Here is a 24,689-nt window from a genome sequence, read left to right as displayed (position 1 = left end):
TGACACTGTCCAAGTCTTAATATTTCTGGTAAGTTTGGGGTGAAACTCTACGATTGACAGCTGAGACTGACTCGCGATTGTTCAAGCACATGTATCAGCACAACCTTGATGCCGCGGTTCCATCCTCTGATCTTTACAGCGCAGACTCTGAGAGAAGAGGTAGCGTTCGCATCTGGGATACTTTGGCTTCATTTCTGGATAGTGGGACAAGGTGAAGACTCGTCTTCATATACAGTCGAGGAATGCGACCATAATGCTGAGTGGGAGATTTTACTTTGTACAAATCTTGTGTCTGTGCTCTCTGGTGGACGAACTAATAGTGTTTCTACATTACCTTCATCTGAATTCAGCCATTCTGTTCTTCAATGTCTTGTTACTACGACGGAGTATTAGGGCCACTTCAAGGGAAAAAATCGGACATTTGAGAATTGAGTTTAGGAAGATATCAGAGACATTTAGGCTAAAAACATGGTGTAAATGACACCCTTTTGAGTGGAATTTGAATGCCGGGGCTTACGGACACTTGGATGACACCACAGGAGCAGTATGGAGGCTTTTTTAGTTTGTTTTCTGTTGTTTTTCTACGTTTGAAGAAGGACTCACCATTACTCAATTGTATTTGGTTGCAACGCTGTTTACTCAAACACTTCACCCACCCCTCCATCGACATAGGGGCGAGTAGATAATCCGTGAACTTCATTTTGGGGGGGACGTATCCCTTTAAGATTACTTTTTGCTGTTCAGTGTGTGTGCATTCTTTGTTAGAGGAATTTGCCGTTTCATCCAGCAGGTTTAAAGAGAGGAGATAGCTGACTGTGTCTCACACCAACCAGTCCTGTCAACAGTCTGAACACACAAGTGTGTGTGCTGCACTGTCTCTATCTGTTTGTGTGTCTTCATATGCAGCTGATTAACCTCCACTTATAGAGTCTTGATGTTTCCCTGCCCTCTGCTGACCTGGTTCTCAAGGTGGTTTGATGCTCGATCAGTATTGAGTGTAAGGACGTAGTATTTGTTAGATTCACACTGGACTTCTCATTAAAACATGTTCTTGGTCTGTCTTATGGCTGCAGTGTTCTGCATGCTGCTGCTCTGGTCTGAACAGCTGCAGTGCAGAGTCTTTCCAGTCTGAAGTAACTGAGCTCAGACAGCATCAGCCCTGTAGTGTGTCAGCGTTTGTGTCTCAGGGGTTGTTTTAACACGCCTGATGACAGACTGGAGAAGTGGATGATGGGAAAAGATGTGTGTTGTCCCTCTGAACTGACAGTTTCCTCTCTTCTATCCACCACAACACCATGTCCTAGATCCTTACAGACTGATGTTCTACACAGAGCTTCTCTTGTCTTCAAGCCTGTACATCCTCCTCTCCTCTCCTCTCCTCTCCATCTCCCTCTCTGCATCCTCTGCTACTATAACCTCTCCCTCTTCTCTTTCCCATTTCCCTTCATCTCCTCAGCTGCCTCCTCCTCTTCTCCTCCTTTTCTCCCCCTCCTCCCTTCCCACTCTCACAGTGTGGCGACAGCGTGACTGCCTGCGTCAGCCGGCTCTGGCAGCCCCTGCCAGCTTGTGGACGCTGCTACTGGAGCTGCCGTATACCCTGCAGAGAACCCTGTTTGTGTGTGTGTGTGTGTGTGTGTAAGTGCATGAGTGTACGCAGATGGGAGAGCAACTGAGTCAGGGAGGGCTGCCTCTCATCTCTCTGCTGTTACCACAATCCTTCACTCTCCCTCCTCTCCTCCTCTGCTGCCATGGAGCTCCAGCAGGCTGAATCACAACAGCGTCTGCAGAAAGGGCTGAGGTAATACTGTGTGTGTGTGTATTGTGTAGGATGTTATTTCTGCATGTAGGTGCACACATCTCTACTGAAATGCCTTCATGCAGCCTTGCAAAGCGCAGTATGTGTGTGTGTGTATACCAACACTGTAATGTATAGCCCCTCGCAGCCTATCAAATTGCCCCAAGAGCTGTGACACCTTCTATCATGTGTGCATGTGGTGAAGACAATTGTCTTGCTTCGGCCCATATGTATGTATGTGTGTGTGTGTGTCTTTCCTTGATGGCTCAGTTCCTGTTTTCCTGCAAGGTGCTCACACTGATCACATGACCCGGATCGCAAGCAAGCACTAGACATGGCTAATTCCCTGCACTTGCTCTGTGTGTGTGTGAGATCATCACCATTGTTCCCACCAGGCCTGTTTTGTATTACACTTTTTGTCTTTACTGTCTTCTGTCTTAAACATCAGAATCTTGATTGTGTCTTCAGGATGAATTCTCTTGAATCACAAACTGACACCTACATCCTTCTGTTCCCACAGTGGATTTGAGCTCATTCTGGTTTAATGTGTTTATGTTTTGCTGCATCCATCTCTGAGAGTGCTGCTGGTGGTTCCTCTGGATAATCCACAGACCTCATTGTGGTGTTTCAGTGTCACAGTGGAAGCTTGTCTACAGTGTGTCTGTGGACTATCCAGAGTAAGTAAGGTAGAGTAACAATAGTAGTGTTCCACTGTTTAAGGCTGCACTTCAATAACATTGTTGGACTCATGAAGAACAGCTAAAAAGTTTGAATGGGGGTTCTGGAAGTAAAAACCCCAGAGATTTTGAATATCAGCCATACTGTTGTAACCATCCAAGGTAGACTTACCACAAGCTACAAGATTGTGAAATTATTGTATATGCTCCTGTAGAAGCCACAAGTCTGTATGATAACAAGTACATTTAAAAAAAACCCCCAATCCTCAGGTTTGATAATGACGTTTCTGATTGGTGGAGCGTGCTGGAAATGGAATAGAAATGTTCACCACAATCACGAAAATCATGTTGGCTACAATCAGAAGGTTCAGTGTTACACTATGTTGCCCACAGTGAGCCATGAGGAAAGGGTCCTGTCATGTACTGGAGCGTAGCGCTAGTGAGGGCCAGCTTGTGGGCTTGCAATGGTTTGTGGGATGTGTGGGTCCTTCATTTGTAAGATAATTATGCACACAGTCTTGTACCTTTGTCATGTTGTTATTATTACATTATTACATACTAAAGTGGATGGTCACTGTTACGCTCTATTTGGTGACTGTAAGATCAGAGGTTCTGGTGCATTATGCTTATTAGTGCTTATCTAGCCCTGAGATCCTAGTCTCAAACTGAGTGAAGGAGCAAGCTGAACAGCTCTGGTAAGAGCTCCCACCAACCAGCAGCTAGTTAAGTAGAACCAAGAGATATGATCACATCATACTCAATATTGAGAGTTTTCCTGATATACATTTGCAAGACTTTATGCATCATAAGTTAAATACCTCTCCTTTCACCCTGTATTGAGATGATGACACCATTTTTAAAAGCAGACATTGAACAACCTCAGGGGTCTAAACCCTAATTATCTCCAACTGGCTGTGGATTTGGTGAAGTGAATGTTCAATCCTATGTTATCATTGCTGTTGTTCACATTATGTGGTTTCTTCTTCCAGCAGGTAGTTGTGTGTGTGTATGCGGTGCTCCGCTGGGCCAGTATGGAGTGTGTGTGTCTGAGGAGGTGGGCTTCGGGCTCTGCTGTCGTGTTCCTTCACACTCTGGCCTTATCCTGGACAGGTGAGGTACACAGGAAGTGTAATCTATTATACAGCTGGTTCTTTTCAATTCAAGGGATGTTGAGGTTATTACACTACAACTATTTCAATAATAATAGTCATAAACATGACAGTTGCTTCATCCAATTTAAGACAAAACAGTCTTAATAGGTGTAGCTTGGACTGTGATCTTAACAGATGGTCTAAAGTATCTTTTGATGAAAGGTTAATGGATAAAAAGATAAACATTAACTTCAAGAGTTGTTGATATCATTTTTGTTTGAAAAATTTCTGAAACAGGAGGAAACAGAGAGAACATGCAAACTGCACACAGACCCTGGCCAAGCTGGGATTTGAACACAAATACCTTTCATAAGCATTTTTTAGAAGTTGATTGATACCACTCTCATGCTTGTGAGCCAAATATTAGGCTCCTGCAAGCAGCTGGTTAGCTTAGCTTAGCATAAAGACTGCTGCTTGGCTCTGTTGTACAGTCACAAAGCAGCACCTCTACAGTTCTCTATTGAACTCAATACAGTTCTTTTGTTTACATGTATAATATAATGTGTTTTTGCAGGTGGTGGAAATAGCTAATTATCTTGAATGTGTTGCAGCACAAATTGTTGATTTAACACTTTGGTTTTTGCTCAGATAAAAAAAAAGAGATAATATCTTGATTCTTGAAATTTATAGGTACCAGTAGGTGGATTTAATTGTAACCTTAGACAGGGCCAGGCTAGCTGTTACCCCCTGCTCCTGGTTTTTGTGCTAAGCTAAGCTAATCAGCTCAGTTGAAATATATGTGTTGAAATGCTTCACATAGGCTATAAAGTCACACATATAGAGAAATTGATTTGTGCTGTCTTTACTGTCAGGGTAGATCATTTTAAAATGTTTGAATTCATACCCTTGTTGCCCTACCAATCCAACATTACACACCCACAGGTGCGATTGAGCCCGCCCCAAAAATTGATGGATGGCACCGGGCAGCAGTGACGCTGCAGGAGAACACGACACATCGGTTTAACTGCCAAGCGGACGGCTGGGATCCTCATGCTCCACCTTTGCTGACTTGGTACCTGAATGGGGAGCAACAGGGAACGCCGTCACCCAACCATGGACGCCTGGTGATGACATCACAGGAAGATTCAGTGCTCATGAGACCAGGAACCAATCACAACAGCACCTTCTCTCTGCAGGCCAGAAAGTGGGACAGGGAGCTAGTGTGTGTAGCATCGAACCCCTGGACAGGAGAGAGCTACAATGCCACAGTCACACTCAACGTCCAGTGTAAAAAGTTTCAGGATAATAACAGGACCCAGCTAATTTCTTTTGATACGATGAATAAACTGCTGAGTCCTTCCTCTCCTCTGTTCCCCAGTTCAGCCAGAGATCCTCAGGCTGAACGCCCACTACACTGAAACCTCAGACCCCGGCCTCTCCCTGATCCTCTTTGCCCTGGTACGGTCCAACCCGCCTGCCACCATCACCTTCGTTGACCAGTCTGGCCATCTGGTGGCCAACACCTCCGACTTCTTCATCCTGGACTCGCGAAGCTACCCTTGGCTGACCAATCACACGCTGAGGGTGACGCTCGGTAGCCTATCAGGGAATTTATCACTGAACGCAAGCAACAGTGTCGGAGCGGTGCAGAACAACCTCACACTAGCAGGTCAGTGATGGTGAAAGGCAAAGAGGAACCAATAAGGCCACTCTTTCGGTGGGCTAACCATGTCAAGGCTGCAGCTTCATATTTACTGCACAAATATGAAAGTGGTACTAAAATTCTTAGACAATGAATTAGCATAGCTCCCTGGAATCACTCCTTTAACTCTCTCTCCATCTCTCTCCAGAGTTCCTGCAGTCTCGTGTAGAGGTGCCCATGCTGGGAATAGTGACTGGGGGAGCCATGGCTTTCATGGCCCTCCTCATCCTCAGTCTAATCGTTCTCTGCCTCATGCAAAAAAACAAAAGCAAGTCTATTGGTGAGATGGCAGTTTGTGTTTGTGCAGTGGAAAACTTGTAGCGCATAATAATCATTCAGCAGGATAATGCATCTCCTTGTGTTGTGTTACAGACGAGCCAGTGGAGATTCTGATGACCAAGAAAAGGTAAACAAAGTAATCAGACTTCTGTCATTAGATCACATCGTAAAGCAGCCAAACAGGAAAGATTGAATTCCAGTCAGCCAGGGCATGGTTGTGCGTTCACGATGCTAACAACTACAACTGATTCTCCAGTTCAGGGTTCTGCTTACTGCGTTAAGCTGAATATAGAATAAAGAAGATAACAGCTCTTTGTGCAGCAACAGTGGTGTAGCGTCATTGTTCTGTGGACTGAGTCCAGCAGCAGGTCTTTACTGGATTCAGCTAAATTACTGTGGGTCACTTTTATAGTTTCAGAAAGAAAGCTGCAACCAGTATCACTACAGGCCAAACAAACAGCCCATTCCAAACAGGCAAGTTTAGATCAGGTGCGGCACTAACACTTTAAATGTAGGTTAAATAGCTACCTCCAGCAGTGGAATAGCTTATTTTAGTGAAGGGTTTTAAGTTTCCTGATTCTGACCAAAGAATACAAAGCTAACAATGAGTAATATCTTCACTGTGAGATAACCAGACAACCGGCACAGCCTCGAAGGAGTGACTGCACAAGGCCCGACTGAGCCAGACGAGCTGCTCCCCTTGTTTCCAGTCTTCATGCCAAGCTAAGATAACTGGCTCTCAGCAAGAAAGTGTTCATGTCTCCAAAATGTTTACCTATAATGTGCAGAAGACCTTCAAACGTACAAGGGATATTTAACATGGATTCAGTCATGGTCACTGAACGACTCACACATATAGCGACACATAGTCACATAATCACATCTACATGTCACTTGTAGAGAATAAAAACGCCTTCGATATAGAAAGAAACTAATTGTAGATTGAGTATTTCTTTTATTCTCACCACCACCTTCCTTTCATTGACACCACACTGACAGAGTATCACACACCACTATCTGACCCCAACTTTCAATCAAATAGTTATAACCTCAGCACAGAAGGGAAAGTCTGATGAAAGCATTTTTTGTGCTCTTATAAATACGTTTTGTGCATCCTGAAGGCCAATCACACGTCTAATCCATGCTTCTTGCACAGTAACTCTGCCAACCTGAAAGCAGAGAAGGGCGATAAGACCATCATCCCGAGAGAGAACATGTCTCTGCCTTCAAACATGCAGCTCAACGACCTCAGCACTTTGAGAAAGGGTGAGAGGTCCCCACTCTACGATTCTTTACATGATGGAGTTTGATGAGAATGACCAAACAAAAGTTTCAGACAAACACCATGTTAGTGTTAAGCTCAATCAACGAAGGTATTACTTGCAAACAATTGAGTTATTCAGGCCATAATTCCTACAAGTCTTGAATGCAGCATGTTATTATAATCATAATTTAGTCTCAGGGGTTTCTGTAGTTTCTGATGATTTTTTATTATGAAGCAGTAATATGCAACCTGTGTTAAAATATGATATATCAATTGATTAAACAATATGATTATCAGTGGTTGGTCTAATGGGTCGGTCCAGGTATGCGTTTTGTACTCAGTATTCTGCGCTGGGTTGGACCACACTGTCATTAGCCTTCATTTTGATTTCAGCTACACTCCTGTACAATCTTGTGGCTTCATATTAAACATTTGTGACGATATTGCATTTAGAAAATCTACCCACAACAGTAGCTGTTTCCTAGATCACATTTTTCCGTGATGACACACACACACACACACAGACATAGACACACACTGTAGTCGCTGTTTATCTCTTGGACACAGAATAATGTTATAGTGATAGAATTATAAAAAAAAAACCTTCCCTTGACCTTCCTTGGGTCAAACCCCACCCTCCCGATTTCATGAAAATCAGTTGAGTTGTTTTTGTGTCATCCCACTAAGTAACAAACAAACACAGACACATTTTTATTTAAAAGGTCCTATGATTTGCTTATTGTGACAGGAAGACGTGAACTCATAGGAAGATTCTTTGAAGGACAGCATCATCATCATCAGCTTCACGCATTGGTTTCTTCATAAGCAAAAAGATGACAGATTTATAGAGAGCCTGGAAGTGTTCTCGTCTGTGACTGATGCATGTGAAGGTGACTTGAACACCAAAAAACAAATACGACCGCTTTAAGATTCAGTGATGGCAGCAGCCTCACTCTGAAAATGACCATGCACTGTATCCTTCCTCACATGGAGGTGAGGAAGGATACAAGAGAGTGGTATCAATCGCATCATCAAACAAAGAAATAGAAATTATATAAATAAAGGTAAGCTATCCCTTCTAACTCATCGGTAACATCTCTTTTACCATCTCCTCCATCTTTCCTGCATTTCTCCTCGAAGCCCGAGAGGCTGCCCAGCACAACAGTGTGGGAGAGAAGAAGAAAGAGGAAGAGGAGGAGGAAGATCTGTCTTTAGCCTACGCCGCCAGAGGTCAGGGAACTACACTTTCCATTATTTTTATACTTTAGCCTCATTGTGGTGCAACGGCAGCATTTTTCCGTGACGTGTTCGTTCTGAATTCTTTTCCCTGATGATTCTCAGGTTTTGCCAGATATCCGATGGTGGGCTACATCTATAAGGTCAACAGCACAAGCAGCGAGGAGATCTGGCTCTGACTTACCTCACACACATGCACGCACGCACGTACGCACGCACGCACACACACACAGACAGCACATGCATGCATAACTCCTTCCAACAGATGCAGTTGTCCAAGAGGAAACTCAGAACAACTGCCAGTCAGTCTTTCAAACACTCATCAGTCCCCTTTGAGCTGGACAGGAACGACCAGGACCCTCAGACCATGTTGTTGTTGAGCTCTTACATGTTTCTGGGCCACATATTATATCAACACACTCTGACTCTTTCTCCGACTCCGACTTGTTGAATTTCATGTCCACTAAACAAACCTGAGGTCTGTACTACGAAGCCGGATTTGAGCTTATCGAGGTAACTTCGAAGTAAATTTGGGGTTTCCGGTCTTACGAAGCTCGTTTACTTCTTATCGGGGTAAATCCCCATGGTAACTAATGCTGAACAGTTAACCTGGTCCGGAGCAGGTTAAGTTGCAGATAAGAGATCAAGCAGTATAAAATCAGCTTTCTTAGAGGATCCCGTGGAGCTGGGTGTGGAGTGTTAGAGTCTCTGGGGTTTTCAGAGACCCACAATATCCTTTCTGCTACTCTGATGAATATCATTATGAAAGATATAGATTCTCATCAGAGGGAATGATTGTCAATAGCTGGAGCTGAACATAACCAACCTGACTGAGCAATGTGCTCACAGTGACACAGACTGTCTGCATTGATCTATGGTTCTTTACTTGTGGGAGTTACAGATTTTGATGTACTGGGTGTGTTAGCGGCGGTAAAACTAGACATAGTCTAGTTAGGTACATCTTTTTAGGTACCTCTTTCCCTTTAAGTAGGTTTATTTATTTGGAAGGGGGATAGATAGTTTACAGATTTACCTTGTGAAAGCGCCCCTCCCTCCCTCCCACTCCTCTATCTCTCCACCGCTAACACACCCAGTACATCTCAATCTATAGGTCCGTATGTGTATATTCACTAGAAATAAGGTTTCCACCACAGTGTGTCCCCAGAGTCAGTGCAGACAGTGTGTGTGTAACTAAAGCTCATTATAGAGGCTACATCATGTGATTCAGAGAAAAGTTTCATCTCTCATCAAGAGGCTTCTTCACTTCAGTTCCACAGGTCTTGTTAGTAAAGAACAGATTCATATCTCCTGGCCCAGAGTTATTCATCTCGTTCCCATGCGTTATTATGTCGTGGTCACGTCATATATTTTTTTTACCAAATGTCACCAGAGGCTCTGTAACTTACACAATCAGAGATGTTTTTCCAGCTGTTCTTCCTGCATTCACAGCTCTAACTGTTTCTTTTAGTCTAGATAATGTGTGTTTGGTCTCCTCGCATTTTTTAATATAACAGTTTGATCCAATTTGATTCCTTGTCCCAAATCTTGTTGGGACAGAGGTGTAGGGCCAAGTGTTAGGGCAGTATAGCCCTCGAAACAGAGATTTTTCAGACCCACACTGCAAACCCAGGGCAACGAGAACTTCCCAGAATGCCTTGCGAATCACTGGCAAGCTGGGAGAGAGACCCAGAAATGTATAAATTTCTCCATTAATAAGGATTATTAAATTAATAATGATTGTAATATCTTAGTTTAATAGCGTTTAAATTTATTACGATGTTATTTGGATATTATAGGTTGGTCACTTTAGTAGCTGCAAACAATAGCATTGGCTTATTTAAGATCTCAACAATGCTATTATAATGACATCCCCGGCAAAACCTTTTGTCGCTTCTGTTTAATCGATGACTTCTGATGACGTGTCAGGTTTCCTCGACGACTATTGATGATGTAACAGCTGTCGTGGCAATTCTGCAATCCCACTCTGACAGCGAGGAACGAGACACAAATCTCGAACAGTATTGTCACACTTTAATGCTCAGAGCATGGTGCACAAGACAAAGGTTGGTTTGTAATATGCACACCGATGGGAAGCTGTTCTTTCTCTTTATACATTTGGCTCCTTCCTCCCCTGGTTGAGGTTGTTTCTAAGCCAAAGGTCAGGATCTTCCGATGACATCAAGGCAACAATGCCTTAGTTTAGGCAATCAGGCCAAGATTCATTCAGTTGTACAGGATACAGCATGATCAAGGTTACATTGTATAAGATTCAATCATGATCAATCAAAGGGGACATTAACATGATTACATTGTGCATGATCAAAATGTTACATTTCCCTCACACAGCTTATGGAAGGGCTTTCCCAGTTCCTAGGGGAAGATTTCAACCACTACCCCTCGTAACTCCGTTTTAAGGGGCAAGATAATCCTCGAAAACAAGGGGTAGGGAGAAGGGCCAAGGGGTGAAATGGGATTGGCCCCATGTCTGTGATTGGTCATAGACAGTAAACCCCACCCCTTAGACCACTTAGCCTGACTGTGATTGTTAGGTTAAGTTCAGCTGGATCTCGATATCCATGTTGAACTCGCTTCGTAGCACAGACCTCTGTTGATGCTTTTCCTCTCTCGGGTATTTACACTGCTGCTCTGTTGTCTCAACAATGCTGAGTATGAACTGGACATAAAAAAGGCTCATATTATGGGACTGCTATGATTTCCCCCTGTAACCACATGCTCATAGTGTCGTCCTCCCTGTTGCATTATTTGAATGCATTAAATGTTCTATGCTAACACCAGAATGTCCAAAGTAATGTACTGTATGTGAATTATACAATCTGACCAATTGAACCTATATAAGGTGGAACATAATAATAGAGTGTGTATTTGTATATGGACATGTTACATGTCGAGCATTGTATATTTGTATGCATTTGTATATGTGTATAATAGAGGACGTCCAATAAAGAGTTGAAACTGTATGAAGTACATGCTGGACTTGCTGTGGTTTTATGAGTGCTCACCAGGGGGCAGTCTAAGACGAATTACTAGGTGGAAACAAGTCAAGCTTAGAGGTTGATTGGTGTTTGAAAGTGTGTTGTGTGATGGTGAAAGTGTTGTTGCATTCAGTAGCAGGTGCAAGAAGAGTTTTCTGTTTATGTGTGTCTGTGTGTGTTTGTATGTGTGTGCACCAGGTGTTGACTCTGGGTTGTTGTGGCTTCTCTTCAAACAGGAAACAGAGTTGTGGTGTTGCTGGAGCAATGTTCTCTGTTTCCGCTGCTTCTTCAGTGCCTCACAGGGAATGTCGTCTGTCACAGACAGTGGGACAAACGTTGACATCATGCAGGGAATTCAAATGTTTATCTGAACACACCCAGTTGTGCTCATGTCCCTGTTTTACCGCATTGGAGCTGATTCCTGTGTCTCCCACAGCAAGTCAACAGCAAGCAGCAGCCAGCGTTAACACACTGATGAGTCATTTCTGCTAATATGAAGCTGGTATTTCCATAGAGTGTCAGAATGCAAATAGAAAAAAAATCTGCGATTAATTGTACTAATCGTAAATATGTCAGATGCCAGTACATTATTTCTTGAGAAAGTACCCGGGTACCACCCCTCCTCCAAGTTTGGTGCAACTCGGTTCAGTACTTTTTGGAAACCTGCTGACATACGGTATAAACAAACTAGAATATCACTCAGTAAAGCGCATCCCTCCGCCAAGGCCCGACAGCCTTCAAATTCAATCAAACTACACCAAATTTCACACACAAATATCAGTCCCCTAAATATGCCTATATTTGGTCTCATCCAGATCCTTGAATTATTTCCTGGGAAGACCTTGATCATTTATTGTCTTTGTTCTCAGATGTGTATCTATGCATACATGCTGTGTCTGTAAAGATTTTTACTCTGGAATCGCTGAAAAAAACATTCTGGGTTGTGTACTAATCACTATTTATTATCCACACTTTAAATTACAACAACAAATTAGAATAAATAGAGCTCAGTAGAGCGTATACCTCCACCGAGGCCCAACAGTCTCCTCATGAAACTACATTTAAATTCACCAGATTCAGATTTTAATTTGGATCAGCATCAAATTTCACACACTCATAAATATCAATCCCCTAAACATGCCTGATTATTTTTCATCAATATTCATGAATTATTCTCAGATCAATGCAACATTTTCAAGATGCAATGTAAAACAAAGTGGAGAAAAAAATCCTGGATCACAAACATGCACCAACATTTTTATTAGATCTTCCCTAAAGCATACCACATCCTTCCATCAGGTTTCATGGTAATGCATCCGGTAGTTGCATAATCCTGCTAACTAACAAACGCAGATGAAGACATTACCTCCTTGCCAAGGTAAGAGACATGGGTGAAACAGGGCTTTTCACCTTAACAGGGGTAATGAAGATGTTTTGTTCTTTACAGATTGCTTTCTGTCTCTTTTTTTAAGAAATGTGAAAACCGCTTTGACAAAAATAACAGTGTCACATGGAAAAACAATTCCAGTTTCTTGATGCATTTATTTCCATGAATCTCCCAACCATGAACATGAGGCCCTGGTTAGTGTTGAACAAAGAGTGAACAATTTTCTGTTGTTTTCCTGCTGCGAATTACATTCCAGGCTTACTTCTATTCTAATTACAGTATATCCTAAGATTTGGAGGAATATTCTGATCTTTGTATTGAATTATCTATTTTTATTTAAAGCAAAAGTCCTGTAAAAAGCACGGTGAATGCTACATCAGTAAAAGTATGTAAGTAACAAAATAATTAAACAAAAGTATCAAAAAGAAAAATGAAGTGAAGAACAATTAGATAAGTCAATTAAACTATATTCCACCAGTGTCACACAACATCAACATATGGTGTCATTTGCTTCAAGTCACAGTGACACCATCCTCCAGATGTAGAGCTCAACAGAGACGGAAAATCCACCAATCACACTCACTTCCCTCTCACTCACTCACACACACAAACACACACTGACATAAAAGACACTGAACGCTTTGAGAGCCGAAACAAGGCAGGTCTTCTTATCTTGAGGTCTGTACTTTTGTTTAAAATGTCCTGCTTCGATCATATTGTATTATCATATTGTGTTTGTCTTTTATCATCAACTATCTGTCGCAGTAAGTTAATAAAATGGTCGACCGGGACTAGAAAATGGCGCCTTCCTGTTTTCTGTCGTATCCTCGCTTTTACTTACAGCTATCTGAAATATCTCCACCTGTCATCAGCAGAACTCAGAAGAAAGAGGAGAGCACACACACACACACAATGAAATTTAAATCATTTGTGCCTGCGTGTTTGCTGCTGCTTTGGACACTGCCAGGTAAGGCCTCTGTCATAAGTAATGTTTTTCAATTAGATGAAATTATAACAAGGTCTTCAAACATCTTATATTAATTGGATTTATATAAAAATAAAACCTTTAATTATTTGAATGGCAGCCAATTGTGGATCAGCTTCATAAAAGTAAATGCTTTTTAACAGCTTGGACAGATAAATGGTGTTGTGCAATAGTGACTACATGAGTGAAATCATGTTTACATTTGTCTTAATGAAAGTTTGCCTGCAGAGAATTTTTTACGAAGCCGTTCAGTAAGGAGCACAGGCTTAATGTGTTTAATGTTTTTGTTTCCTACACAGACACAGCAGCAGTTGAAAAGATTGGAGTCACAACAACATTAGACGGGATTAAGATGACTTGCAAGGGCGGAGGTGAATATTTCCCAAGTACACAGGAGCCATCTATGAATCTGATCTACAAAGATGAGAACACAGGAGAGTACCATTGCCTCAAAAACGAAACGAAACTCATCACAATCTTTGTGAAATTTCGGAGTAAGTTCCAAACAAGTATCTTGTTGTTATGAAAGCACTCATGTTGTTGTGCATTATCATTGGTTTTATGTGCAATGCATGTTATATGTAGCACTTGTCTTCACACTGTGTGATAATGTTTACAGCACGAGTACAGCAATTCTTTACATTGATCATACTTTTCAAAATCTCAGATTCTCAAGACTCTGTCTCGCTCTCTCTCTCTCTCTCTCTCTCTCTCTCTCTCTCTCTGTGTGTGTGTGTGTGTGTGTGTGTGTGTGTGTGTGTGTGTGTGTGTCAAGCCTGTGACACCTGCATCGAGCTGAACCCAGCTTCCATAGCCGGCATCGCTATTGGAGATGCGGTGGCAACAATCGTGTTAGGAGTGGCTGTCTACCTTGTCGCGTCTCAGGCTGGTCCAGTCAGCCCTCACAAGAAAAGTATATCCATCTATCTATCTATCTATCTATCTATCTATCTATCTATCTATCTATCTATCTATCTATCTATGAAAATTCATTCATATCAATGAATCTAAAATCATAGCAACTAGTTTTGTGTAAGCCCCCTGCATAATAAGTACAAGGAACTACTCTCTACGGTAGCTCTGAGGGTCAAAACACAACAACATAATACTGATAATCACAACATTTCAGAGTACTCTCAGTTGTTTGTGTTCAAAGTCAGCGTTCATTCAGCTGATGTGTTCACTTTGGTCGGTGATTGGTTATTTCCATTGGCAGTTTTTTCTGAATTAAGGGCGATAAAGGGGCCACAATTTATCAATCAATCAGTCAAATTTAATTTGTATAGCCCATATTCACAAATCACAGTTTGTCTCATAGTGCTTTAACAAGGTGTGACATCCTCTGCCCCTAACCCTCAACAAGAGTCAGGAAAAACTGCTAAAAAAAACCCTTTTAACAGGGTAAAAAGAAGGTAGAAACCTCAGAGAGAGCCACATGTGAGGGATCCCTCTCCCAGGACGGACAGAAGTGCAATAGATGCCACTTGTAAAGGAGAACATCAACAAGATATGGGTATTTGCAGCATTGATTAGAATAAACACTTTATAGCATAACTGAAGGTCAATGAATTGATGGATTATTGTCAGTAATGGTTGAGTATCTGAGGAGAAATATTATGTATCAAGCAGTCTTGTTGTAATCATAGTCTATGGTCAGCTGCCACCACGATCATGATCCACCATCAAGATCGGATGCCACTATAGTCCACAGTCATTGTCCACTGCCGCCATCAGGATCCACCATCAGCTGCCACCTCAATCGTGGTCCACCACCACTATCAGATGCCAACACGATTTACACAGATGGGCCAATTCTCTGTCCTACATCTGTGCACAATCCCTGATTCAATAGTATAATATTTAAGTCATTCCTTGTTTACTGTCAGCTCTGTATTTGAGCACAGTCACACATCTTTAAATATATTTTGAAAACTGTTCCTTGTTCAAGCACATTGTGAACTTCAAAAAAGCTTAGAAAATAAAGGTTCTTAACACATTGTCATATTTATTGTTCACATTGTTAGTAATGTCAACAAAAGTACAGGGGCGCTCCAGGACCAGTGCCCCCCAAGCCCCACCCCTGGAATTGCCCCTGGTTGTTTGGCTATTGGGCAGCTGTTGTCCCTCTGGGGCATGGTTGGCTGTACAGAAGCAGCCTAACTGAGATGGCTAACTGGTCAATCCTGTGGGATTGTGTCTTTACTGAAATAACTTCGCCTTGATGAGTCTTTTAACAGACATATTGAGAATTAGAGGGCTGCTCTTAGAGCTCATACCCCTGCCAAGGCCAATGCTCTATCTCGCTATGTCAAAGCAGTGTTTCTCATTAATCATCTAGACTGTGGTGGCCCATATTCTATTTTGCCTACCACAGTTTTCATAATGAGCCAAAACATTTTTTACACTCATACTAAAATTTGAGATCTCTAACTTGATGTGCTCCACTGCTGCATTGTATAGCTGTGAGCAGCCCTATTTGCTGTGCGCTCATGCTATCATATCCATAAAGTTTTATTCATTCACCTCATTTTCTGTGTGTACTTGCTATAGTTTGAATTAACTCTGTGGGAAACACTGCAAACAGCGAAGTAAATAAAGAATCCTAGATCTGCTGATCATTTCCATCTCCTCTTCCATCCATTCAAACTCCTGCAAGGACGCTGCTAAGAAAAGTGAACAATAGAAACAGGAAATGACATTGAGCTGTTGTCGGGAAATTGGGTTCTGTCTGGAAACAAAAAGCAATGTCTCACTTTTTCCATAATCTGAAATGTTGACGTGTTTTGTGAAATGCTGTTGTGTCAAACTTTGTGTGTTTTTTATGTTGTTATTATTATTATGTTGATTTTTATTGTTGTGTTATATAATTCAGTGTCAGTTTCTACAAATGCACCAGATTGAAAAAATCTGTTTATATAAATATAACCATATTCAGAGCATAGACTCTATATAAAAAAGATTTGACAAAAATAGCTGTTTCACTTACATGTAGCACTTTGTAGTTTGGCTTTTTAAAATCTAATGTATTCACATGCTTCTTGCTTTTCTAGGTTTGTACACTTATGGTTGAATGCACTTATTGGAAGTCGCTTTTGATAAAAGTGTCAGTTAGATAATATGTAATGTTTCCAATCTTTGTGTTGGGCTTTGCTAACCAGCCTGTCCTGTGACTACGTACATATTTTTGTTTCAGAGATGTTCCCGTTCTTTATTAACTAGTTCATTAATTATTGGGCGAAAGTAATACATTTTCACTTACCACATACACTATATATATATATATATATATATATATCATCCAAATTAATAACTTAAATAAAATGGTCTCATTATGAAAAATGGCTAATCCAATCTTAATAATAATCATAATATAAATACTAATACTACTGAAGAAAATAGTATTAGTGTAATCATCAGTTCGTCTGTCCTCAGCTTCCAATCGGCAGCCTCCAACTGACACGCGCAGCAGAACCCCAAACGACCCATACCAGGTAAGATGACGCGACGACCTTTCCACTGCCATATGTGATAATCTCATTTAAATTAAATGAATGGATGATATGTTTTGATTAATTTTCTTTTATAATTATAATATATATATATATATATTGTAATTCTTTTAATTAATATATTCAATCCCTTCTCCTTCAGCGTCTGAGATTCAAAAATGGTGCTCGGAAGGACGAATATGATGTTATTGGCAACGTTAGATAGAGGGATGGCCCCCCCGCCCACAGTACGCTTTTTAATGTGTAGCATGTGATGCATTGTCGCTCAACCCTGATGTAGTTTGCTCTTTATGATACTCTTTTTTTTTTTAAATTGTGTTTATTTTCACTGTGCTTGCTTGATGAGCTTGTTGCATGTCAAGTTCAGTAGCAGCCATCATCATTTTTATTTTAGCAGTATTTTTGACCATGTGTTATTTTCCTTAATTAACCATGTTCTCTCTTCATATATTGGGCTGCTACAACAGCAACATCACAATAAACCTTAAAAATGTTACTGTGTTCCCGAAACTTTGCAATAAAATAAATGCCTGTCTTGTCTGATGATGCCTGCAGCTACTGTTGTTATGTACATTTTCTCAAGGACTGTATTTTAACATGGAGGTACTTATGCTGCTTATACTCTATACTCATACATGAGTTACTAGTTACTAGTTCAGAGAAAAAAACTAAACATTGTTAAACATTAAACCACTGGTCTTTAAATTCTTTGAAAAGCATTGTCTACCACAGACCCCATATCAGGTGTCTGTGAATTTTTTTTATCGGGTGTATAGATAGTTAATATAGCCTAAGATAAATGTTCACTATAAACCTCTCACATGGACAGACGGATTATTTCACACAAAGCAAAGATTTGAGAAACAAGAATGAAAATAATTTTGTGAGGCCATTCATCTGCACAATGCGTTCTTTTACGCTTGACACTTAAACGCTATAATCTTTTTTTATGATAGCATTTTCACATTACTGCACTGGTAGTCTTACTTACTTTAGGTAATCTGAATACTTGGACCACAACGAGCCACTGCTGCAACAATTATTTGCTAAGGGGGAGGGGCTTTCAGACGTCTATTTTAGTCTGTTGCACCAAAGATGCAAGTAGATAAGAATATAGAGAGTGATGGAGAGAGAGAAGTAATAGAAATAATTACACAGCAAGGCACAAGAGGAGAGGGTAAAGAAAGGTTAACAATTTAGAAAGAAATAAAGAAGAGGAGAAGGCAATGGAGGAGCTGAGAAAGTGACTTAAGATAGTTTTTGACTTCGCAACGCTGCTGCTACAAACTGTTTTCTGCCGAAGCTGAGGAGGAGAAGAAAGATCCGGAGCTTAGACAAAAAAACACGACCCTGATCAACCACACACACACACACACACACACACACACACACACCACACACACACACACACACACACACACACACACACACACACACACACACACGAGTGCTTTCATGCACGGATGTTCACTCTCACGACCGCACACACTCGTCAGGCAGATGTAGGTCTGTGTGTGGGAGCAGTTTGAATCAAGACATTCAGAGAGAAGATCACACCTTACACCCCCCACCACCCCCACCACATCCCCCTTTACCCTCTACCTCTTTGTTTCTTCAACACACGATCACACAGCAGATGAAGATAACTGAGCAAGTAACTGCTGTGTTTCCACTAAACACAGCACATCTGAGCTAAAACTCAGTGTAAGTTATCACCATCAGTCCTCAGAAGAAAAATGAATATTATGTGACATAGTGTTTCCCATTGTCATTTCCATCAGTGCAGCTGTGCTCAGGGGAAAACACACACACACACACACAGAGAGAGACACAAACAGGAGGCCAAATTGTGACAAAACATTTCCACTCTTTCTTACGTTATGAAACATGTGTATAAACATTGTGGAATGTTTCACAGACGTGTGCAACGAGAGAATGTCACTCACACAAACATGTCTGATGAAGATGCATACAGATGATGATTGTGTGCTTTTTGGTGTGCTGCGGATATGAGCTGTGGCTTTAGGCTGCTTCATTTACTGCATACTATCTATAGAAGAATCTCAGTACTGTTTCCAACCATGAGCGCAGAGGAGAATATGAACAATGTGGACTTGTTTATTTAGTAGAGACACGTCTTGTTTCCATTGCATTTCACATTAAATTGATAAGTACAATTGACTGCTGTTTATACAGAGTGAACAAGTCCGAATTTACGATAAAACAAACAGGTACTTGTGGTTATTTTGGAATATGTAGACTGTGGTGGTGTTGAGCTATTTTGTGATATACAGAGAGGTGTTTCTGTGATATTTAGTCTTGGTGGACAAAATAATCTACGTACTAATTCCACAAAACCGATTATAGAGCTCTCGTTCAGAAACGTTGGGGCTCTAGATTGTGTCGGTTGCTTAACAAACTTCTGAAATAGCCGACGTGCAACGCATGAAAAAATAACACCAGTCAAGTAAATCATTCAAACTTGCATATAAGCCACACACATGCACAGTATTTTTTGAAAAAATGACTATAAAATCTTCACTGCAGATAAACCAGGTAGGATGAGAACGTTTTCTAACTTCTCTCTGCACCATAGACTGTTTATAAAAAGCTCTGCACACAACGTCCAGCACACAAACAATAAAAAGTGACAGTATATTGTTGAACTGTTTGAGGAGGTCTCCAGAGCATCAACACAGCCAAGAAAACAGCCTATTTGGAACAGCCAGGTTATGAACGGGCGCTGCACTAGAAGAAATAACTATAATGGCATTCAGTAGAGCTCAAGGCCCAATGGTCCCTTTAGCATAAATCAATCCGTCTTGGATTGATCCATTATCCTCAGAGAAATCAGTGAAAATTTAGTAAAATGCCCTGTCCTGCAATTTGATAGAAAGTTAACAAAATGTCCTGGATCCGCCCCTGATCCGCATCGACATCAACCTTTAATGGGACCCAAACCTCATCCTTCCAACAAGTTTCATAGTAATCCGTCCAGCCGTTGTGTAATCTTGCTTGAAAAAACAAAGAAACATACAAATCAACCAAAAAACAAGGTGAAAACTTAAAAATAACAGAAACCCCTTTCTGTGTAATGCAATACAGTTTGACAGCACCACAAACGGCAGTCTGTGAAGTGACCATCCCGTTTTTTACATATAGTTACAACCAGAAGCCAACACTGTAACTTGTGTTGTGGTGCTGTGGTATTTAGACTACATGGGTTTGGTGAGGTGCACTTAATAAACGGACAACTGCACATACCGGAAACACGTCTATATCTCTTTATTCAAAATGAAAAATAATGATTTTTACAGTAACCTCTGTAAACTTTTTATATTAAAGGGTCAGTACACTCAAAAATATATATACTTTACAACACCTGAAAATGAATGGCATCATTACAGCAGATTAATGGCAGAACAGTTGTATTGGATTGCAGGACTGTACAGAGGAGTGAGTGGATATTAAAGAGCAAGAGAGAGATTTCTGGCTCCCCACAGATATACAACAGACATGAAGGTAAACCTGTGTTGCTCACTGCTTTCAAATATTTCTTCCAAATTAGTTGACAGCGCTAGTTCTCATTCTTTTTTTATCTGACATATCCCACACCGCCTTTTTAGATGGGCTCATGTACCTGTGTGTGGAAATGGGAAGACAGACCCGTAACCTGGACACATACTCCACTAAACTGAGTTTACTCTTTGTGGTTAAACACGGTTTAAAGCACCTGAGTTATGTTAAGCTGCTTTCAGACATGCTCTGAACTAAGGGGGTCCTCAGGACATTCTCCATGTGTGAACACAAATGTCCAAGTGAGAGCCTTCGGACTTCCTGCAGTCTTTTTAGGAAGGACGTCCGGAGGAGCCGATGCACAGCAGGAGATCGAGCGGGTGAGGTTGATGAGGTTAACGCTCGACAGACGCAGAAATGTACAAAATATTTCAGGATGAAAAAGCGGAGCCACACATGTAGAACACATCGACGAAAATGTCAAGAGAGTTTGGGGTGATGAGGTCCGAGGCCAGTGTGGATGTGCTGTAAACAAAAGCACTTGATCTCCACAGAGGAATTTATACGTTACGTCCTGCCTCTGCCCGCTGCATCACATTGTATAACCTTTTAATATATATATATATATATATATATTCTTTTTTCTTTATAAATGCTTTTTATATAGTTCTGACCCAAAAGTTAAATTTTTTTGTGTCATTAAAAACAAATTAACTATTTAACTACCCCTTCACTGTCCCCTCTCCTTCAATAGCTATAGATGTGAGGGTTTAATAGAACTGTTCCTTTTCATTTAACAGCAAAGAAAACCAGTAGATACAGTGATCATAGAGATGCTTGTCTTTTTCCCCCTTGTCTTTTAAAGGTCAGTCATGACACAATAGAAGTTTCAGCCGTTCGTACTGTTCTTGTACTTTGATCTTTTTCTAGGCATTTTGATGACTTGTTTCCATGAACTCTGTGTCAAGGAATTACAGCTGATCCAGGAGAACACTGTCTTGATTATTGTTACAATAAACACATTGGAGATCAGCACTACACCAATTTTGTAATCCTATGGCATTTGTGTTCTTTTCCTTCATAAACATAATTACAATTATTCAAATTATACATTTTCAAATAAGCTGAGCTGCTGAAGTGCCTCCAGGTTGTAAATGACTAATCTACAGCAACATACAAAAGCAATGTGTGTTCCTCTGAATCTACACACACTTGTGATGGATTCCATAGGGATGATTTCTGGAGAGGAAAGTAGTTTTTCAGTATAATTTGTAAATACTGAGAACATCACAAACTAAATTCCAGTCACCTCTGCGCAAATTGGGACCATGGGAGCATGCTGTTAATGCTTTTGTCTGTTGGGCCTTTAAACCAGTGTCCTTGTGCAGCCAGGTCATGTGATTTTATCCCGTCCTGCTCACAATAGCGTAAGGGTCCTGGGAGCGAGTGTGAGGGTTCAGTGCCTGCCAGAACACAACATAAACAGTGTTAGGTGGATCACAGTCTTATAACCACTACTGTGTGATAGTTGTTTGTTTAAGATGGTTAGAAAGCAATACACCATATTATTGGTAAATGGTCTGTGTTTACATAGAGCTCTTCTTGTCTCCAATCAAAGAGCTTCACAGCATTGCCATACACCCATTCACAGACACATCCACACAGTGCATCTATGTGCAGCACTCTCTCCATCATACATAACTCTGCACAGCAGTCAGGGGCAATTTGGGGTTTAGTTTGGTGCCCATGGACAACCCGCTCTTCCTCCTGAACCATCGTTCCCCCTAAATCCTAATCAAACTTTGCCATAGGAGAGTAAGGGAACTTGTCGATAATCCAAATGAACCTTGTCAGGAGGAAGATTTTCAATGATTTTCACTTTATCCATTTTGAATAAATGAAGCAGTTTTATTTACAATGAAAAAGTACTGAACTATAATTCTGGAGCTGAACCCAACGTCAGCTGGGACTGCCTTAAACAAATGAATAGCCGACATAAAAAGTTCCAACTCTCCATATTAACAAATGCAAACCCACATTTCTCTATGCTGAGTTCACTTTTTCAGATCTGTTTAGTTGCTCTTTACCATCATGCAGCTGCACACAGCAGTTCATCTCACATTCAAAATGCTGTGAATGAAATGCCTTTTAGAATTGTCCTTTTTTCATCACCTTTGGGAGGCTGTAACAATATAGTATATGTATAGTATGGCTACAGATACTGAAATAACTGTGCTAGTTGACCCTGTCTTCTGCATTTAGCAACAAGTTCTCAGGTATATCCAAACTTATGTCCTCTCTTCAGTACACCTGAGAAAGAATCTGATCACTGCAAGCATCAGATGAGATGTCCAGGCATCCACCTTTTATTGTTTCGTAGATGGACATCTGATCATGTGGCTGGTGTCACAAACGTTCTTAAGAGAAACTATCCCCCTGTGGGGTTGTTTTCTGACCCCTTTTCTTGCCTGGCACTACTCTTTCATTGAGGTCATCAAGAAATTAATGGACAATGGACGAATACAACACCTACCTCATAGTCAGGAGATGGGACAGGTGGAGCACGGCCTCCTGCACGAGCTGGTGCTACAAGGCAAATACAACAATATTGTGACCAAGCACAGATTTACTTTAAATGATGCTTCCTGCTTCATTGTGCATGCAGACAAGTTGTCAGCTTTTATTACATCAGTGTAAAATGTCCCTGGAGCAAAAATCGAATCTATGTGACGAGTCAGCACTCTTCAGAGTCAGATATTATTTTCAATACCTGAATTAGAATTTCAAAGGGCTGCATCAGCTGCGAAAGCTCACCTAAAAATCAGCATGCATCAAGAAAACGTGCATTACATGTGCCTCGGTCCAAACGACATCAGTGAACTGACTCTAAATATTGTGTCAATTGCTGAACAGACATCTGAAATTGCCGATATGCAATGTATGAAAAATAACAGCAGTTCAGTAAATCACTCAAACTTGTTTATAAACCATTCACGTGAACAGTAATAAAGCAAATTCAGTTACATTTTATGAAAATAATTGCCAGTAAGATTTTCATCGCAGATAAACTCGGTAGGATGAACACAAAGTTTTCTAAACTCACTCTGCACCATTGACTGTTGTTCAAAAGCTCTGGAAACAACGTCCAGCACACAAACAGTGAAAAGATTTACCTTTTGAGGCCTGTGTAGATCCAGCTGAGCTTTTCTTCTTCGTGCACTTATAGATGATCATCATCAGTATTATCGTCCCAGCCATGTCCACAGTGATGGCCAAGGCTAACGGAGCTGCCTCAAGCTCGATGCAATTTGCGCACGCTAAGGAACAAAGAACAGCAGTTGCAAAAGTGTTTGCTCAGAAAAGGACACCTGACTCAGATGAGACCTGAAAAGACCCTTTACTCACCCTTTCCTTTCACATAGAAATAATATTCTTTATCTTCTCCGTTATCCTTGTATACACATTTGTATAAGCCCTTGGTATCACTGTTGTAGTCCAATTCCAAACTGTCATGTTCTTCACCGTTTCCCACTTGTGCGCTCCTTCTGTACCATTTCCCTAACCCTGGACAGCTCATGGTGAAATTTCCCCCCTTGAATTTTACTGAAAAAAGACATAAAAAGAAAAACACATGGCAGGATGTTGAGTTTCAGCTTCATTTTATCACGTAATCAACATCCTTACTCCACGTAACTTTTTAGCGGCATCAGGTGGATGTCCAAGACTAAACCTCTCTTATGTACATCTGAAATCTCTTTTTGATTGATTGATTTATTCAGTCATCATCACATATTGTATAGCAACTGTAAACAATGTAGACAGTGTAAACTGTCTTTAAATTATATATTGAGTGAAAAACTTCAAGCAGTAGCAAATGCCTCTACATGCCTTCCTATACTCCAATACACAATACAATACTATAAAAACTTGTACACTTGTAGCCCTCAAACATAGTTTTTGTAAAACATTACGAAATCTCACCTGAACCTTTAGCAGTCTCTTCCTCACTGGCAGCTAATGACAGGAGGAGCGTCATGGCGATGACTGCCCGGACACCCATGCTGTGGATTTTCATCAGACGACCCCTGACTTTGTTCTTAGTTTCTATATGTTAATATTGTTTAAAACAGATACGACAAAGTGTCTTCTACAAGATACAAACATCAAACTGCCTGCTCCGTAACACAGACGACCTTCTCTCTCACCCTCTCTCTCTTTCTTACTCTCTCTCAACACACACACACACACACACACA

The 24,689-nt window shown here is 40.9% G+C and overlaps 3 protein-coding genes across 4 annotated transcripts; 2 read left to right on the top strand and 1 right to left on the bottom strand.

Moving 5' to 3' along the window:
* Positions 1-1,223: 1,223 nt before the first annotated feature.
* On the top strand, positions 1,224-11,029 carry LOC118105770 (transmembrane protein 25). 2 transcript variants are annotated; one of them, XM_035153584.2, is made up of 9 exons: positions 1,230-1,798; positions 3,462-3,582; positions 4,506-4,850; positions 4,942-5,232; positions 5,414-5,545; positions 5,638-5,671; positions 6,701-6,810; positions 7,949-8,038; positions 8,150-11,029. In XM_035153584.2, the coding sequence occupies exons 2-9, from the start codon at positions 3,504-3,506 to the stop codon at positions 8,221-8,223; spliced, it is 1,155 nt and encodes a 384-aa protein (XP_035009475.1). In that variant the 5' UTR covers positions 1,230-1,798; positions 3,462-3,503; the 3' UTR covers positions 8,224-11,029. The 2 variants fall into 2 exon arrangements, with proteins under 2 accessions (XP_035009476.2, XP_035009475.1); XM_035153585.2 differs by lacking the exons at positions 7,949-8,038; positions 8,150-11,029 and having other exon boundaries at positions 1,224-1,798; positions 6,180-6,752.
* A 2,250-nt stretch (positions 11,030-13,279) lies between these two features.
* Positions 13,280-17,458, top strand: LOC118105782 (T-cell surface glycoprotein CD3 delta chain). The gene is made up of 5 exons (XM_035153614.2): positions 13,280-13,391; positions 13,709-13,903; positions 14,185-14,322; positions 16,842-16,900; positions 17,061-17,458. The coding sequence occupies exons 1-5, from the start codon at positions 13,337-13,339 to the stop codon at positions 17,121-17,123; spliced, it is 510 nt and encodes a 169-aa protein (XP_035009505.2). The 5' UTR covers positions 13,280-13,336; the 3' UTR covers positions 17,124-17,458.
* A 2,721-nt stretch (positions 17,459-20,179) lies between these two features.
* On the bottom strand, positions 20,180-24,689 carry LOC118105721 (T-cell surface glycoprotein CD3 epsilon chain). Its single transcript, XM_035153512.2, has 5 exons — positions 24,416-24,689; positions 23,840-24,037; positions 23,608-23,751; positions 22,968-23,020; positions 20,180-21,897 (listed from the first exon to the last, which is right to left on the bottom strand). Exons 1-5 carry the CDS (start codon positions 24,507-24,509, stop codon positions 21,838-21,840), a joined length of 549 nt encoding a protein of 182 aa, XP_035009403.2. The 5' UTR covers positions 24,510-24,689; the 3' UTR covers positions 20,180-21,837.

The sequence above is a fragment of the Hippoglossus stenolepis genome, chromosome 4 (assembly GCF_022539355.2).
Source record: "Hippoglossus stenolepis isolate QCI-W04-F060 chromosome 4, HSTE1.2, whole genome shotgun sequence".
Lineage (NCBI taxonomy): Eukaryota > Metazoa > Chordata > Actinopteri > Pleuronectiformes > Pleuronectidae > Hippoglossus > Hippoglossus stenolepis.
This window is presented reverse-complemented; position numbering and strand designations above follow the sequence as displayed.

Bases quoted from the DNA above. Each gene is read 5' to 3' on its own strand.
- LOC118105782 (XM_035153614.2), top strand. From the start codon at position 13,337: ATGAAATTTAAATCATTTGTGCCTGCGTGTTTGCTGCTGCTTTGGACA. The intron at 13,904-14,184 runs GTAAGTTCCAAA...GTGTGTGTCAAG, and splicing joins AATCTTTGTGAAATTTCGGA to CCTGTGACACCTGCATCGAG. The intron at 16,901-17,060 runs GTAAGATGACGC...CTTCTCCTTCAG, and splicing joins CCCCAAACGACCCATACCAG to CGTCTGAGATTCAAAAATGG.
- LOC118105770 (XM_035153584.2), top strand. From the start codon at position 3,504: ATGGAGTGTGTGTGTCTGAGGAGGTGGGCTTCGGGCTCTGCTGTCGTG. The intron at 4,851-4,941 runs GTAAAAAGTTTC...TCTGTTCCCCAG, and splicing joins AGTCACACTCAACGTCCAGT to TTCAGCCAGAGATCCTCAGG. The intron at 5,233-5,413 runs GTCAGTGATGGT...ATCTCTCTCCAG, and splicing joins GAACAACCTCACACTAGCAG to AGTTCCTGCAGTCTCGTGTA.
- LOC118105721 (XM_035153512.2), bottom strand. From the start codon at position 24,509: ATGAAAATCCACAGCATGGGTGTCCGGGCAGTCATCGCCATGACGCTC. The intron at 24,038-24,415 runs GTGAGATTTCGT...GTCTTTTTTCAG, and splicing joins AGAGACTGCTAAAGGTTCAG to TAAAATTCAAGGGGGGAAAT. The intron at 23,021-23,607 runs GTAAATCTTTTC...TTTGCCTTGTAG, and splicing joins ATCTACACAGGCCTCAAAAG to CACCAGCTCGTGCAGGAGGC.